This window comes from Enhydra lutris, unplaced genomic scaffold (assembly GCF_002288905.1).
Source record: "Enhydra lutris kenyoni isolate GAN:26980312 unplaced genomic scaffold, ASM228890v2 scaffoldscaffold73, whole genome shotgun sequence".
Taxonomy (NCBI): Eukaryota; Metazoa; Chordata; class Mammalia; order Carnivora; family Mustelidae; genus Enhydra; species Enhydra lutris.
The window spans coordinates 1,918,056-1,932,433 of record NW_019154157.1 but is presented as its reverse complement, the minus strand read 5'-3'; the positions used below and the strand labels follow the sequence as shown (position 1 = coordinate 1,932,433).

Here is a 14,378-nt window from a genome sequence, read left to right as displayed (position 1 = left end):
ACTGTCCCATTTCCTTATGTAACACGGAGATGGTGATAGCACTTACCTTCTAGAGTGGAGACTGTTAGTATTAAGGGAGAGATGGTAGTTGTAAAATTATTTAGTGTAGTATCTGGCACAGAAGTACTTAGTGAATGTTGGCTGTTACCACTGGTCACTTTCCTTTACCTGAGCGGAGCAGGTTTGTGTATATGTGTATGTATGGAGGTGGGATGTTATAAGGGAAGGTGGGGTCGGGACTACTTGAGAGGGTACTGAGGACATAATGAGAGGTTTTGGGCTGGGAATACAGGGATATAAAGGGATCATCCTGGTACTAGGAAATTCATAGGCAAAAATCTTTGTGGTAGACTGGGTTGGTGGTAATAATGGCAGAGGGAGGGTGTGGTTATGTAGGTAGGTACCCAGAAGTCTAAACTTGGTAATTGACTGACTTCCTCTTTGGTGAAAAAGAAGTCAAAGATTATTTCAGTATGGATTACAGGGATGATAGAGAAGGGTAGTCCCTGAGAAAATGAGGAATGGAAACAGATTTGCAGGAAGACAGTTTGATTTTTAGATGAAGTGAGCTAGAGCTTCTAGCAGGTTGTGAGGGATGGGGATGTGGGATTATCCACATCAGACTCAGCCTTTTCCAGTATAGTACTTGTTATTCATGCTACCTTAGTAACAGTTGTTTCTCTGATCATCTTTCTGGAGCTTGGGGTTAGCATTGTCTCCAGACCCAGGAGATATGCCTGGTATCCCAGTGACTTTGCAGGATATAAACTTTGATATCACTGTTGCATTCATGATAGGTATAAGACCAAAATCTGGACCTACCCCCAGCTCTTTAGAGAAACATTGGCTGAGCTATGGGATTTCCAGCAAGGTTTGCTCTCCAACCAGAGCAAATACTGGGGTTCAGAGAAATCCTCATGTTCAAAGTCACGTCATTGAACAAGGATTTAGCACCGCCAGCATTTGTGTAGAAGAGGTTGCTGAAATCTAGTTCGTCAAAGACCTCAGGATGTGCTTTGAACAGGCCTTGCTTCCATCATTCAGCATCCTCCTCTCCGCCTGTCATTGACCCCGATGCTTAAGGAGAGCATTACCCTACCATTTTCCTTTCTTTCCCTTTTGGGCTTAGACTTGAGAGTTCTGGGAGAGGAATCCTATCAAGGGTAGGGCTGCTAAGGAGAGGCATTCCTTTAGTAAAGGCTTTCTCTTCATGGACTCCCAAGATTACAATGGTTTGGCTGTCACAGCATGGCTCGAATTTCCTATATGGTTACACATTCCATTTCTTTTGTGATTTTTTTAAAAAGTTCATTTATTTAAGCAATCTCTGCACCCAGTGTGGGCCTCTACCTCATGACCCTGAGATCGAGAGCTACATGTTCTACCCACTGAGCCAGCCATGTGCCCCTTTCCTGATTTTTTGGTAGCACAACGTAACAGACTCACTGTCCTGTGCCATTAGTTAGAATGCCTTTAACTGTGTTTAACAGCAAACACTAACTTAACAAGCTGAAGTGGAAGGAAACTTGATCTCTCATCTAAGTTGTAACAGTGCTCAGATGGGCTCACAGTAGCTGTGGTGCCATTGAAGATCCAAATTTTTTCATCAGTCAACTCTGTCCACTGCAGTTTATTGGCTTTGCTGAGCAGCTAGGTCCCCTCACAATCAGAATGTCTGCTGCAGTCCCAGGCTTTACATCCAGCATCCAGAGGATAGTAATGAGGACTGATTCTTACTGTTGTGGGAAGCTGTTTCCCAGAAACTGCCCAGTTTGTCCTTGTGTCTTATGTCCTAAATTGGGCACAAGCCTGTGCTTGAATCAGCGGTTGAAGAGAATAGAATTATTGAAGAGTTTACTCCTGTAAGTTATCTTCATTCCTGGGTTTTTTTTTTTTAAAGATTTTATTTATTTGACAGAGATCACAAGTAGGCAGAGAGGCAGGCAGAGAGAGGAGGAAGCAGGCTCCCTGCTGAGCAGAGCAGAGAGCCTGATGCGGGGCTCGATCCCAGGACCCCGATCCCAGGACCCCAAGATCATGACCTGAGCTGAAGGCAGAGGCTTAACCCACTGAGCCACCCAGGTACCCCCATTCCTGGATTTTGTTTGCTCATCTTACTCATTTAAAGGAAGGGCCGGTGACCCTGCTGCTCCTCTTAATAGAACCTCTTAAAGATACTCAATAGCTGTCTCCTGAAAGAAGGGCTGGCTATACTAGCCTATTTTTTCCCCACTTCTTACTGGTTCCCCTGACTTCCTATGTACTCGCTGCTCAGCTGCTTCCTTTGGGAGGCATTTTCTTTGCTCCTGCCTGACCCACCCTCCTTAAAGGCAGGTCTTCCATGAGGGTCTTTGTGGCATTCCTTTTTTTCTTTTTAAAGATTTTTTCATTTATTTGACAGAGTACAAGTAGGCAGACAGGCAGGCAGAGAGAGAGAGGAGGAAGAGGCAGGCTCCCTGCCGAGCAGAGAGCCCAGTGTGAGGCTCGATCCCAGGACCCTGGGATCATGACCTGAGCCGAAGGCAGAGGCTTTAACCACTGAGCCACCCAGGCGCCCCTGTGGCATTCCTTTTTTATTTTGAGGCTGCCTTCCACATCCTGATTTAATTGTAGTTGACACACAGTGTTACATTAGTTTTAGGTATACAACACAGATCCAACAAGTCCACATGTTATGCTCACAAGTGTAGCTGTCACCATGCAGTACCATTGCCTATATTCCCTCTGCTGTATCTTTTATTCCCATGATTCTCTTGACCTTTGTGTTGTACATCTTTCTAGTCCTGATTGCTTCTAAACACCTCAGACCTGCTAGACTTCCCAAAGTTGTTACATATATGACCCCTCCTGTTAGCAGAGGCATCATTTCCTCCTGCCCTGACCCTTTTATCAGGCTCTTAGCTCCTGAAGACTGCAGTAGCTTCCTCTTCTGCTTCCATTCCCTCCCCTGCACCAAAATAATTTTAAAATCCACCTTCGGCTGTGCTAGTGTTTGCAACATTCCCTTACTTCCTTCTGGCTCTATCTCACCAACCACTGGCAAATGGCTTTGCCCATTGCTTGGTGCCTACATTGTTCATTTCAGTCGTTATCAGCTTCTAGTCTGAAAATTGGCAACTCGAGCCCAATTCTTCCGCCAAACACCTATAACTCTTGGTTCAACATGAAGCGGGGGAAGGAAGTCAAAGAAGACACAGGAAAGGTGGAACTGGATTCAGGCATCTGTTTTCTATTGTCTTTAGACTGCTTTCCAGCTTCTGCTTGTGGAAACAAAGCATTTGCAAGAATTCTAAACAAAGGCTTTTATTTCTAAAGCTAAGAATTCCCAAGAGCAAATCCCATGAGGGCCTGGGGAGTGGGAGGACTGATGAAGTACAAGGACAAGACAGACCTCATGCTCAGTCCATAAAGCTAGGTTTTGCTGAAAGGCAATCTAGTTTCTTGTGTTCCTGGAAGTAACAAGTCATGGTGGGCAGCTCCAGGCTCATAGGCAACACTCCTAACACTGAAGACTCAGGCTATTTTTTTACCCTTGTAATCAGTCACCTTGGCCTTCATCTGTGAATCAGAGAACTACCTCATTATTTGACCCTCTGGCATGAAGTCAGAGTAGCGTTGATGGCCCTACATGGACAAGTATTGAGAACTAGGGCAGATGGATTCAAGTTTGAGAAATAAAAGTTACCACTTCAGAGAGTAGGACTAAAAAACCTTCAGTCAGGAAAGGGGGCTCAAGACCATAGCTAAAGTATTTTGGTAGAATACTGTCTAATGCTGTGCATACAGTTAAGATGAATAATGAAAATAATTATGAGCTGAGGAATGAGACACAAAACACAAAGTCTGTTGACACAGTCTTGAGGGCAGTTTCATATAAAAAAGACTAATTAATGGATTGAGTGAGAACTCTCCGGTCCTATTTTTCTTTTATAGGGGCTTATGAGCTGGAGAACAGGATGTTGATAGACTAATCACTTTTGCCCGAGTAAACATGGATTTGTTTGGGAGAAGCTACCATATACATGATTACCCAATACATTGTTTTCACTGGCTGATTTTAATCGAAGACTGTACATGTTATAATCTGGTGTTAACTGCAAGGTTTCCTATAGGGTCATTCCAGCCTAAGCTGGCCCATTAGGGTCTTTAAGGCTCAAAAAAGATGGCCAGTGCTTCTTCCTTCTAAATGAGGTAAAGAGTTTAATTCTTAAGTTTAAGAAAAATTAAAACTTCAGATCATTTCCCTTGGGGAACCTACTGAACCTCATAGGTTAGCTGGCTGTAAATGAGAAGGAATGAATTCAGAAAGAAATACAACAATGTCATTCACTTCATTCACACACTTAGCATATGCAACTTTAATCAACCAAAAGAAAAAGTCCCAAATGTACAAGTGAAAAAAATCAAATTGTTGACACAGGCTTAACTAATATCAGCTACTTTTATGTACAGCTGTATAAGTTCAAAAAAGCTATCCTATATGTATATACAAAAGTTGTTTATACACAAGTCTGTACATAGGGTCTATACATTTATTTCCTCAGAACCCTTAGGTGCCACCTCTTGGTGAAGACACCAACACTTCATTCACATATCTTACAAAAAAAGACTACTGCCAGGATTGACAACAATGTGCATCCTGTATTCAGACCACATAGGCTCCATTCGATTGGTTAAGATCCTTCCCTCAGTGCAGACCACACCAGGTGCCTGGGCTTCCCTAAATAGCTTCACAGAGTGCTCCAAAGTAAAACTCCATAAACCAACCCGCAATGAGGAAGCAGAGTCCTAATCAAGGTGCCACCATAGGTCCAGGCACAGGTTAGTCTGCCTGCCCTGTTCATTGACGATACTCCAATTCATCTACACTGATGACTTTGGCAGGCATGGAGGGCAGGGGCTGCTGTAGCACATCTGAGCCAAACCATTTGGCAAGGCCCACCGGGGAGCTGCTCCTCTGGCTGGGGCGATGCTCCAGCTGGGAGTGCACGTGGGGCAGGCCTGACCTGGTGGGCACATTCTGAGGGGTCGTCTGAACGCTGACAGCTGCTGCCTGGGAACCAGAGCCTGGAGGATGAAGAACTATGGGGATGAGAAAGAAGGTTATCATTCAGAGCATGTAGGGGAACATAGTTCTGTATCAGGCTTTGTCTCCTTCAAATCCTTACAAAATGCCAGAAGACAGCACCTTGGAAAGCACAACTATTCAGAAGCCATCATAAATGACATGACCACTACTGCCCGTAACAAGCAGCCCTATCACAGAAGTAATAACATTAGCTGCTGAGAAGGCATCTACTCTGGATAGTCTCCATGCTAAATCTGTCAGCCTCCTCTCCTTAAGAGGCAGAGGACCAAAAAAATGCCAAAAGCATAGTCTGCTCTCTGTCTATAGGAATAGGAGTTCCAAATCCCATAGAGGTTGGTTTACTTCATCCTATTCTCTGGTTATCTCCTTATCCTACTCTTGCTAGGATAAGTTACAGAATGAATCACATAATTCATCCCCTCACTGGAAACTAGTCCAAAAGCTTGAAGCCTATTCAGGCCATCCCCTGCTCCCCTGGCCCAATCCTGAGCCTACCTGAGCGCTGTAGCTGCTGCTGCATCATTGCCAGATGCAGAGGTGTCCCAGGGCGAGGGTTTAGGAGAGGGTGACTAGCTGCAGGTAAAGGGTAAAAGGGTTGACCCAGGATTGGGCCAGATATTCCCTGTAAATGAGTCAGGTCCATCCCAGGAGGAAGTACACCTGTTGGGCAGGGGTAGAAAAAAAAACTGGTAAGACGTAATCTGCCTGGAAATTTTCAAGCTTTGCTGATCCACAAGTTGATCAGTGAGCAATGCTTAAGCTAGCTTCATTTTTCTATAGACTAAGGGATAGTTTGGATTGGACCCACTACCCACCAGTTAGATGGAAAAATCTAGCAACATTTTTCTAGGGATAAAAAAACCTCTCAAAACTATTACTTCATCAGTTCTGGCAACTGCTGTCATGCAAGGTCAGAAACTCACCAGCTTGGAGCAAACTTGGAAGATGCTGTGGATGTATTCCCTGGGCCAGCATCCTTTGGACCAACCCTGGGTGAAGCTGGTGAGCAGGCCGCACGATCGGGACATGGGGGACAAGGGGAACTTGGTGGACAGGGCGGAGAAAAGGTGTTCCTGGAACTGGGGATGCCAAGGTGGGTGTTTTTCTCCCAGTTGCTTTAGGTCGATAATCTTGCTCTTTGGTGTAACGGTTAGTCTGAGACAGTGGGGTAGAACATGAAGACCGCTGCAGTGTTGGAAGTTTGGGATTTGTAGTGGGAGAAGAGTCCCGATCAGCACTGGGCACAGAGTTCGATGACAGCAAGTTCTCTGTAAGGACCCAGAGAATATTTTGGTATTGGCAAACTTCACCCAAACATGGCCTTCCCAACGATCTAGCAAATCTCATTTCTTAGAAAGTTTACAGTCCTTAATTGATCCCCTCAGCATATTTAGAGGATTGTATCATAAAAACCATCATTTTGGCCTCATGAGTAGGCCTAGTCAAGGTAACAGGAGTAGTTAGAACAGAGCTGGAACTACACCCCAGGAATGCTAGTCTCCAAATACCTTGCTGGAACAGAGTTTATTTTTCTTACAATCCTCCCAACCCAGGAACAGCTATGGGCAAGTGAAGCTGGGTTAAGGTCTGGCTGTCTAACTTAGGCACCTTGCTCTGCCTGTCCATATGGCTGTGGTTCAGATCTGTGTGGGAACTAGTACTGTCCTAGTCAAGTGCTTGGGATTAACACGCTTTTTTTTAGCCTAAGGAGAAAATCAAATGAAAGTAAAATTATACAAATCCATCACAACAGAAATTAGAGTCTAGTGAAGGAATCTGAACTGCCTTTTAGTAGAACCAATAGGATTTCCTTTTTCCCAGAAGCTTTCTCACAGGCAAAAAGCTCTCAAACCAATACTATAGACTTGTGTAAACCTAACTTACTAGAATCTATTTCACCACATCCTTGATAGTCCCAACTGTGCAACATTTTCTATATACTTTTTTTTTTTTTAAGATTTTATTTAGTGAGCAAGTGAAAGAGCACTGCACACAATCAGAGGGAGAGGCAGAATCTCAAGCAGACTTCGAGCTGAGCAGACAGCCGGGGCTCCATCTCATGACCCTGAGGGCATGACCTGAGCCAGAATCAAGAGTCAAGACGGTTAGCCAACTAAACCACTCAGGTGCCCCTTCTACATACTTCTAAAAGGCTCTCCACACCTTATGCTTCACCCATTCCTGGGTGAGGAATCTGCCTGGAAATTTTCCTGGGTGAGTCTCCATAGACTAGAGAGAACATTTCAGAAGTAAAATGGGTTGTACCACATTAATTTGCCAAATAAATGTACTAATAATTCAACTTTGAAGCCTCAATAGCATTCGAAACTAGGGGCACCTGGGTGGTTTAGTTGGCTAACCGTCTTGACTCTTGATTCAGGTCATGATCCTAGAGTCCCAGGATGGAGCCCTGCATCCAGGTCCCTGCTTAGCAGGGAGTCTGCTTCTTCCTTTGCTCCTCCCACAAGTTTATGTTCTCTCTCTCTCTCAAATAAATAAAGTTCTTAAAAAATGATTCTAAACTAAAACTCACTCTTCCTCATACTAGCACTCATACCACTATTAGGTTGGTCAGAATTTCAGAGGGCTAAGCAATTGTGAACTGGTACAGTGCTTTTCCCACTGTCAGACACCGAACTATGGTCCAAAGCAGCAGGAGTTTTGTGTAGAGATTTGCCGAGAATCAGACCAGCTGGTGAACACTCAACCCTGTGCTCCGTCACATACTTTCTTGGGCAGTACACACTCAAGAGCTCTGCATTACCTTCACTGGCCTTCTGAGTGTCGTCTTTACTGTCACCAAGAGCTGCTTTTCCAGATGCTGGCTCCTCCTTGCTTTTCTCTTTGCTTTCATACATCTTACGAATCACTGAGGTAGGGGTGAAGGAAGGAGAAAGCTGCAGAGAAAAACAGTATTAGCGTGTTCTCTAAATGTCTTTCCTAATCAAGCCAGGCTTAACTGGTCAAGCTGCTCAACAAGCTGAAGAGCCAGTTCCCTGATTAGCTACACGTGGCAGAGACCAACTCCAACCTTCTGGTGTCTAGCTGCTGGAGGAAGAGAAACAGGATGGACCAGACAGGTGGTACCCCAAGTGCACCATCACTTGTTCACATCGCATTTTCATCAAAACCTAGATTTAGCTCTAGCACAAAGGTAGTTAAAGCACAGAGCTTCAACCTATCTACCTGTCTGTGTCTGTGGTGATAGGGGCCTACCTATGGTAGCCCTGCTTCAACCATCTCCCACGCCTGGGATTAGGCTGAGAACAGGGAAGAACATGGCCAGAAGTATACCCTAGAGCAAGAGCTTTACCAGTTGGGGAAGTTCAAAGACAACCTCAGAACCTAAATTTTTCTATACTCTTAACATATCCCATCTTAACTTGGCTACCAGAAAATTCACAATTGTGTTAACAGTCTCCTCACCCCTTAGGATTCACCTTTTGGGTTCATTTGTTCCCATCTCTTCAATATCCATTTTAACTTTGATCATTGTGCATGTGCCTTTTCTCATTAACCCTAACTCCTCGATGGCAGGGGACAGGGCATGAATTATGAATAGAGAACCCCTTCTAGACCCTGTCTTCAGAGTGCTTGGTGCAAAGACCCACTTGGGGTCCAAAAGCAGAGTAACAGTTTTAACCCTTCTCTATCAGCTTTGATGGTGATAGAAGTTTCTGGGGGATAAAACTTATAAAAAGAAAACGAAAAGCTAATATATGAATGAGTCAGTTGTAAAACTAGATTTAACAACACAAATAAGCAAACTCCTTTGTCCTAGCTTTAATTCATATCACAGACCTGAATCTGTGAAGTCCCCAACATGTTTCACTGGATTCCCCATGATCCAACCCATTCACCCCATCCATTTCACCTCCTATCTTTCACCCTATCATCCTCTACTCCCTACTCCAACTATTCATTTGTTTGAACATATTGTATCACTTGGTATGTTTTAGTCCATACTCCTCCATCTGCTGGAACATACCTTCCCCAATGTAGGGGCTTCACTAGAACCCTAAGAGTTAAGACTGCATCCTGAAAGGGGAAGATCAAATAAATAAGCAGGTATGATAGACTATTAAGCCAGTTACTCCTATGAAGGCACTTAAGGATATTTTGGGGTACATGGCGATATAAGCACAATCAAACGGAGAAGCCTTCACGTCATTTACAAAAGCAGAGGTCACTGACCATGCTTGTGATGGAGGCAGCGGGGGCAGGGGAAGAGGAATTCCCTCGGTGCACGGGTGCTGGTGACTTGGTCACTCGCTGTTGCCTGTGAACAAACCAAGTAGCAGTATGAGCTTCAAGCTGCTCGAACTCCAAATCCTAAAACCAAAGAATACTCAAGACCAGCATAGGACTTGGATATCCCATTTTCATCATCCATTTAAACTTTCCAAGCATTTATTAAGTGCCTAACATATGTAAAACCACATGCTAAGTTCTGAAGGAAGACAAAAGATTAAACATGGTCCTGGGCCTTGCAAGAATTCTTCTTGTCTAGTGGGGAGACACTAACGAGGGCAAACTAAGGCACGTAGATATAACAGTAAAGTGAAATGGAAAATGAAGTAGAGAAGGAGTGACACAATACTCCTACTGGAAAGACTCCGGGAAAGCGTCTCTGAGAAGGAGCTGCATTAAACTGAGTGGGACCGATGAGAAAGCTGTAACATGGAGCACAACAATTCAAGCAAAAGGATTAGGTATAAAGCCTTGGGAATGCAGGGTTATCCAGGACTGGCGTGTAGTTGATTTGTAGGTTATGTCAGTGGGAAGCTTATGAGTGAGTCTTCATTCTGTGGGCCAGGCTGTGCTGAGAGTAGGGAGCAATACTGATGCGAACAGGGCCTGGTGTAGAACTGATGCTATGTAAGACACTGCTTTAAATCAAAGCACCAAGAGTTTCAGCTATCTCAAGACCCAAGAACATGCAGCATCCCCCAATACTCCTGGTCCACAGACAAGGTTGATCCCAGGCCTCCCAAAGTTTAAAAGAAGAGACTTCCCTTTACTCCCCATTCTACTCATTCTCCCTTCAGAAGAAAACAGGAAACAACTGATGAAGATATACAAAGGCTGAGAGAAGAATGAATTATATGAGCTCCCTGGCTAATGAGAGTTTCACTCACTTGAGCTATCAGACCTTGTACCATGAGGGCCAAAGCCTTAGTGATTCTGGGAGTTCCTAAATCATAAACAGAGAAGACTCCTAAACCCATGGCTTCTTTCCAGTCTGTACCATGTAAGCCGCACTGCTGCCACACTGTGAATCTGAGCAGGACAATGAGGGAGAAACAGATCGGTAGTACTCTGGAGTGATCAGGGGGAAAACCCCAAGTCTGGTGGTTCTGCACACCTATCATTTATTCCTTCTGATGAACATACTTGAGCATCTGCTATGTGCTAGACACTGGGCTGACGTGTGGGAGATACAGCAATAAATGAAACAGACAAAAAAAATCTCTGGCCTCATTACATTCTTTTGGTTGTAGGGTAAAGGGGTTACTATGGGGAGAAAGATAGACCAAAACAAAAAACAAACAAACAAAACAAAACAAAACAAAAACTCAGAAGGTGGTAAGTATAATAAAAAAATAAAGTCTGTTGGGGGACACAGTGTACACAGGGTGTTCAGGGAGGGCCTGAGAGACTGACATTTGATTCGAACAACATGAAGGCTCTGTGGACAATGACTTAGGTCTACTTATTAGTTTTGAGGAACTTGCATTTAAAAAAAAATCTAAGTTTCTGTATCTGTAAAATGCAGTTATTTATACCATCTCCCTCACAGGGTTGTTACCAAAAGCACATAAAGTTCTGGATATCAAAAGTGCTTTCAAGGTCAATAAATCAAGTCAATGAGTTAATGAGAAACTACGTTACAGAGAGAAATACAGTGAGGGGCTCAGCAGGCCAGTCCTGAGCTCTCTGTTTAGGCTGAGGCCTACTATATAAAGATAGAATACTTATGTAAGAATACAGGGTACTTACTGGTTTCAATGTTTTCTAAAACTGTCAACATATAAAACCAGCTGAAGCAAGACGAGACACTGATATGACAATTTTAAGAATCACATAAAAATATAAGTATTTTTTTTTTTAAAGATTTTATTTATTTATTTGACAGAGATCACAAGTAGGCAGAGAGGCAGGCAGAGAATGAGAGAGGGAGGCAGTCTCCCCATGGAGCAGAGAGCCGGATGTGGGGCTTGATCCCAGGACTCTGGGATCATGACCTGAGCCGAAGGCAGAAGCTTAACCCACTGAGCCACCCAGGGGCCCCAAAATATAAGTACTTTTTAACTACCAAATATGCTGTATGGGCAGGACTTAATGTTCAGGGATAAAAATATTGGTGACAAAACTGAAAAAATTAAAGTGGTATTTACTTTTTTTAAGTTTATTTATTTTTTTTTAAAGTAATCTGTACGCCCAACGTGGGGCACGTACTTATAACTTGGAAATCAAGAGTTTGCAAGCTCTTCTGACTGAGCCAGCCAGGCACCCTGGTATTTACTTTTTTTTCCTCCCACCCCCTGGTATTTACTGTTAAAGGCTGGATGGAATCTGAGAGAGGGAAGAGGTATTACTGGAAGAAGACACATAGGGAGCTTCTGGGTAGCTAACAAAGGAGTCTATCTTGTAATAAGCTACACATTTGTTTAGTGCAGTTTTCTGTTTTATAACAAAAAAGAATGGTATTGCTGCCCCTTTTCCCTTATTGTTCATATTACTACTTATTGCAATTATTGGAAGAAACAGGAGGAGACTGAAATCAGTAATCACTTGTTTATAGCTTTGGTCAACAAACCCATTACCTCTGACCAACAAATAATGGATTAGCAAATCTGTATCAAAGGACAATTTGGTAACTCAACAAGGACTCTGTAGGGGTGGAAGCTAGGGGAAGTTTTACTTTTCATCATCTTGTAACAACAAGTAAGAGCTATGCCCACTAGCTACATTTGTAAAAATGATTCCTTTAAATCAAGAATATAAATAAAATTATGTAGAATGAAAAGCCTATGCCCCTGCAGAATTCTATCGTTTCACTTCCTCTACAGCACATTTGGAGATGGAATTCTCACCATATATTGTACAAACCTATCAGTGTGTACCACAGAATTTCACTGTGGATAACTAATTGCTTATCTGTGGAAAAGTGATTGGTAAATTCCCACAAGGATAGGATTAGTTAGTAAACTTACCTGTTTCTGAATCCGTCTCTGGTTCTGTCCACCTGTGGTTTGCCAAAACCAGGCTGGTAGAAGTTGGCTGCCTGCACTGCAAGGTCATGTGGCAGGGCCAGCCCCTCCAAAGCTGCCTGTTGCAATTCTAGCTGGCTCATCTGCTGAACAAGGCGGTAGAGGAAGATCAGCAGAAAAATGAGGATAGTCCATGCACTTTCTATGGAGGCTCTCTTCACTTTCAGAAAGGTATGTTTAAGCAGCAGCTGAAAGGGGGCACTGCAAACCTGACTAAATTGTGCTGCCATCCTCTGAACAGGACTTTATTTTTTTTTTTAAAGATTTATTTATTTATTTGATAGAGATCACAAGTAGGCAGAGAGGCAGGCAGAGAGAGGGGGAAGCAGGCTCCCCACTGAGCAGAGAGCCCAACGCGGGGCTTCATCCCAGGACCCTAAGATCATGACCTGAGCCGAAGGCAGAGGCTTAACCCACTGAGCCACCCAGGTGCCCCTGAACAGGATTTTAATGAAGTAGGACTTTAATTGTTCACCAATCTTCTAGCCTTTGCTGAGCTCAAATTGTCATTCAAAACCACTTCTAGGCATTGCAACGATTCTCCATCCCACAGTCAAGAATAAGGTTGAAAAGCAAGCAAGTAACTTAGAGAAAAAGCTCAGACAGACCTGGGCCGTGACGGGGCTCATGGGCTTGCGCATGCCTTGGAATGGATCTCCGAGTAGCTGCTGTGGTCCTGGTGTGAAACCTGATGGGAAAGTTGTGTACCAGTGTCAAGAGAGCACACATCCATGAGAGAAGTATCAGCATGACTGCACACGGCTGCTTGTTTAACGCCATCTCTTTCAAGCAAGTACTGACTCCTGGGCTGATCATGTCCCTGTTCTTCTGTGCCTCCACACTGGGCTATGTGGACCTAATCAGAGCACTTAATGACCCAAATTGCTGGTATATTCATCTACCCCACTAAGCTGTCAGCTTTGTCCCTTTCAGAGCTGAGACCTCTATCTGAGAAAGAAGTGCTTTTCTAGTCAGTGATTTGGCTCATTATCACTGAGCCAGCTGGTAAGTAGAGTCGAGTCCAGGGCTTTGAGGTTTATACTCTTTCTATTCTATCTAATTGGGGAAGAACAGGACAAAAACTTACTCTCAAGGTATGACTGGCAGCAGCCTGAAGTGGTCCAGGGTGACAGAACACTGAGATTTTGCACAACACTCATGTTAAGACAGCTTTTAGCCACAAGACCTCACAGTTGATTATGTACCAACTTCATTAAGTTGGTGGAGAGCCACTACCCTGACGTCTACTCTAACAAGGAAAAATCAAATTAACTTCTTTGAATTCGCAAAATAAGGAATAAGACTAAAAAGCTGGATCAAATTTATACAATTTTGATCAGTCTTAGGAGAAAGAACTATGAGTGTATTTATCTAGAAGGGCAGCCAGATAAATTATCTTCTAACTTTGTGCCTCACCATCCCCCCCAAAAAGCATAATAAATTCACTTATTTCTTTGTAAACTCTTCAGGGATGCCCATGAAAAAGACTTTGCAAGTTCTAGTGGACAAGTATAACCTTTGTGGGAGGCTGGGGGAGAATGGGCAGACATCTATGCACAAAGGATTTACCAATTGGTGATGGTATTCTAGGACGAAGGTAGTCTGCCGAGGCAGCTCGTGTCTGAAACACCTGTGACAAGGGAGGAGAGGGTGCTCTTTGCCCCAGTAAAGATGCTGTAGGCTCCAAACTCCCCATAAGGCCACTCAGAAGATTGGAAGAAGCAGGTCTCTGAACTGGCGGACCCAGAAGTTCCTAAGGGCAAAAAAAGTCATCCTTGTGAACAAACCTCGTTCTTCCTCCTAATCAGAGGCTGTGAATTATGGATTAACTTTTGGAAGCCAACGATGAATCTCCCTCATGCTCCACTGAAGGACTTGGCACATGTACATGCAACACATTTCTGTCACTGTGCAGCTAGCAACATTTGCTTTAAATTAGTGCACAAATATAGGTGAGATACTTCCAATTTCCATAGAAATTGCAAACCTGTAAGCTGGAAATCAAGGGCTTACTT

The 14,378-nt window shown here is 43.7% G+C and overlaps 1 protein-coding gene across 3 annotated transcripts in view; it reads right to left on the bottom strand.

The window, feature by feature from the left end:
• Positions 1 to 2,565: 2,565 nt before the first annotated feature.
• LOC111159999 (eukaryotic translation initiation factor 4E nuclear import factor 1) overlaps positions 2,566 to 14,378 on the bottom strand; it is a 45,709-nt gene continuing 33,896 nt past the window's right edge. For all 3 annotated transcript variants that reach the window (XM_022522739.1, XM_022522738.1, XM_022522740.1), the window contains 8 exons: positions 13,933 to 14,116; positions 12,972 to 13,051; positions 12,307 to 12,449; positions 9,284 to 9,368; positions 7,854 to 7,986; positions 6,013 to 6,357; positions 5,585 to 5,749; positions 2,566 to 5,082 (listed from right to left, as the gene is read on the bottom strand). In XM_022522739.1, the coding sequence (XP_022378447.1) occupies positions 4,841 to 5,082; positions 5,585 to 5,749; positions 6,013 to 6,357; positions 7,854 to 7,986; positions 9,284 to 9,368; positions 12,307 to 12,449; positions 12,972 to 13,051; positions 13,933 to 14,116 (1,377 nt within the window). In that variant the 3' untranslated portion in view covers positions 2,566 to 4,840. The remainder of the gene's footprint in view (positions 5,083 to 5,584; positions 5,750 to 6,012; positions 6,358 to 7,853; positions 7,987 to 9,283; positions 9,369 to 12,306; positions 12,450 to 12,971; positions 13,052 to 13,932; positions 14,117 to 14,378) is intronic.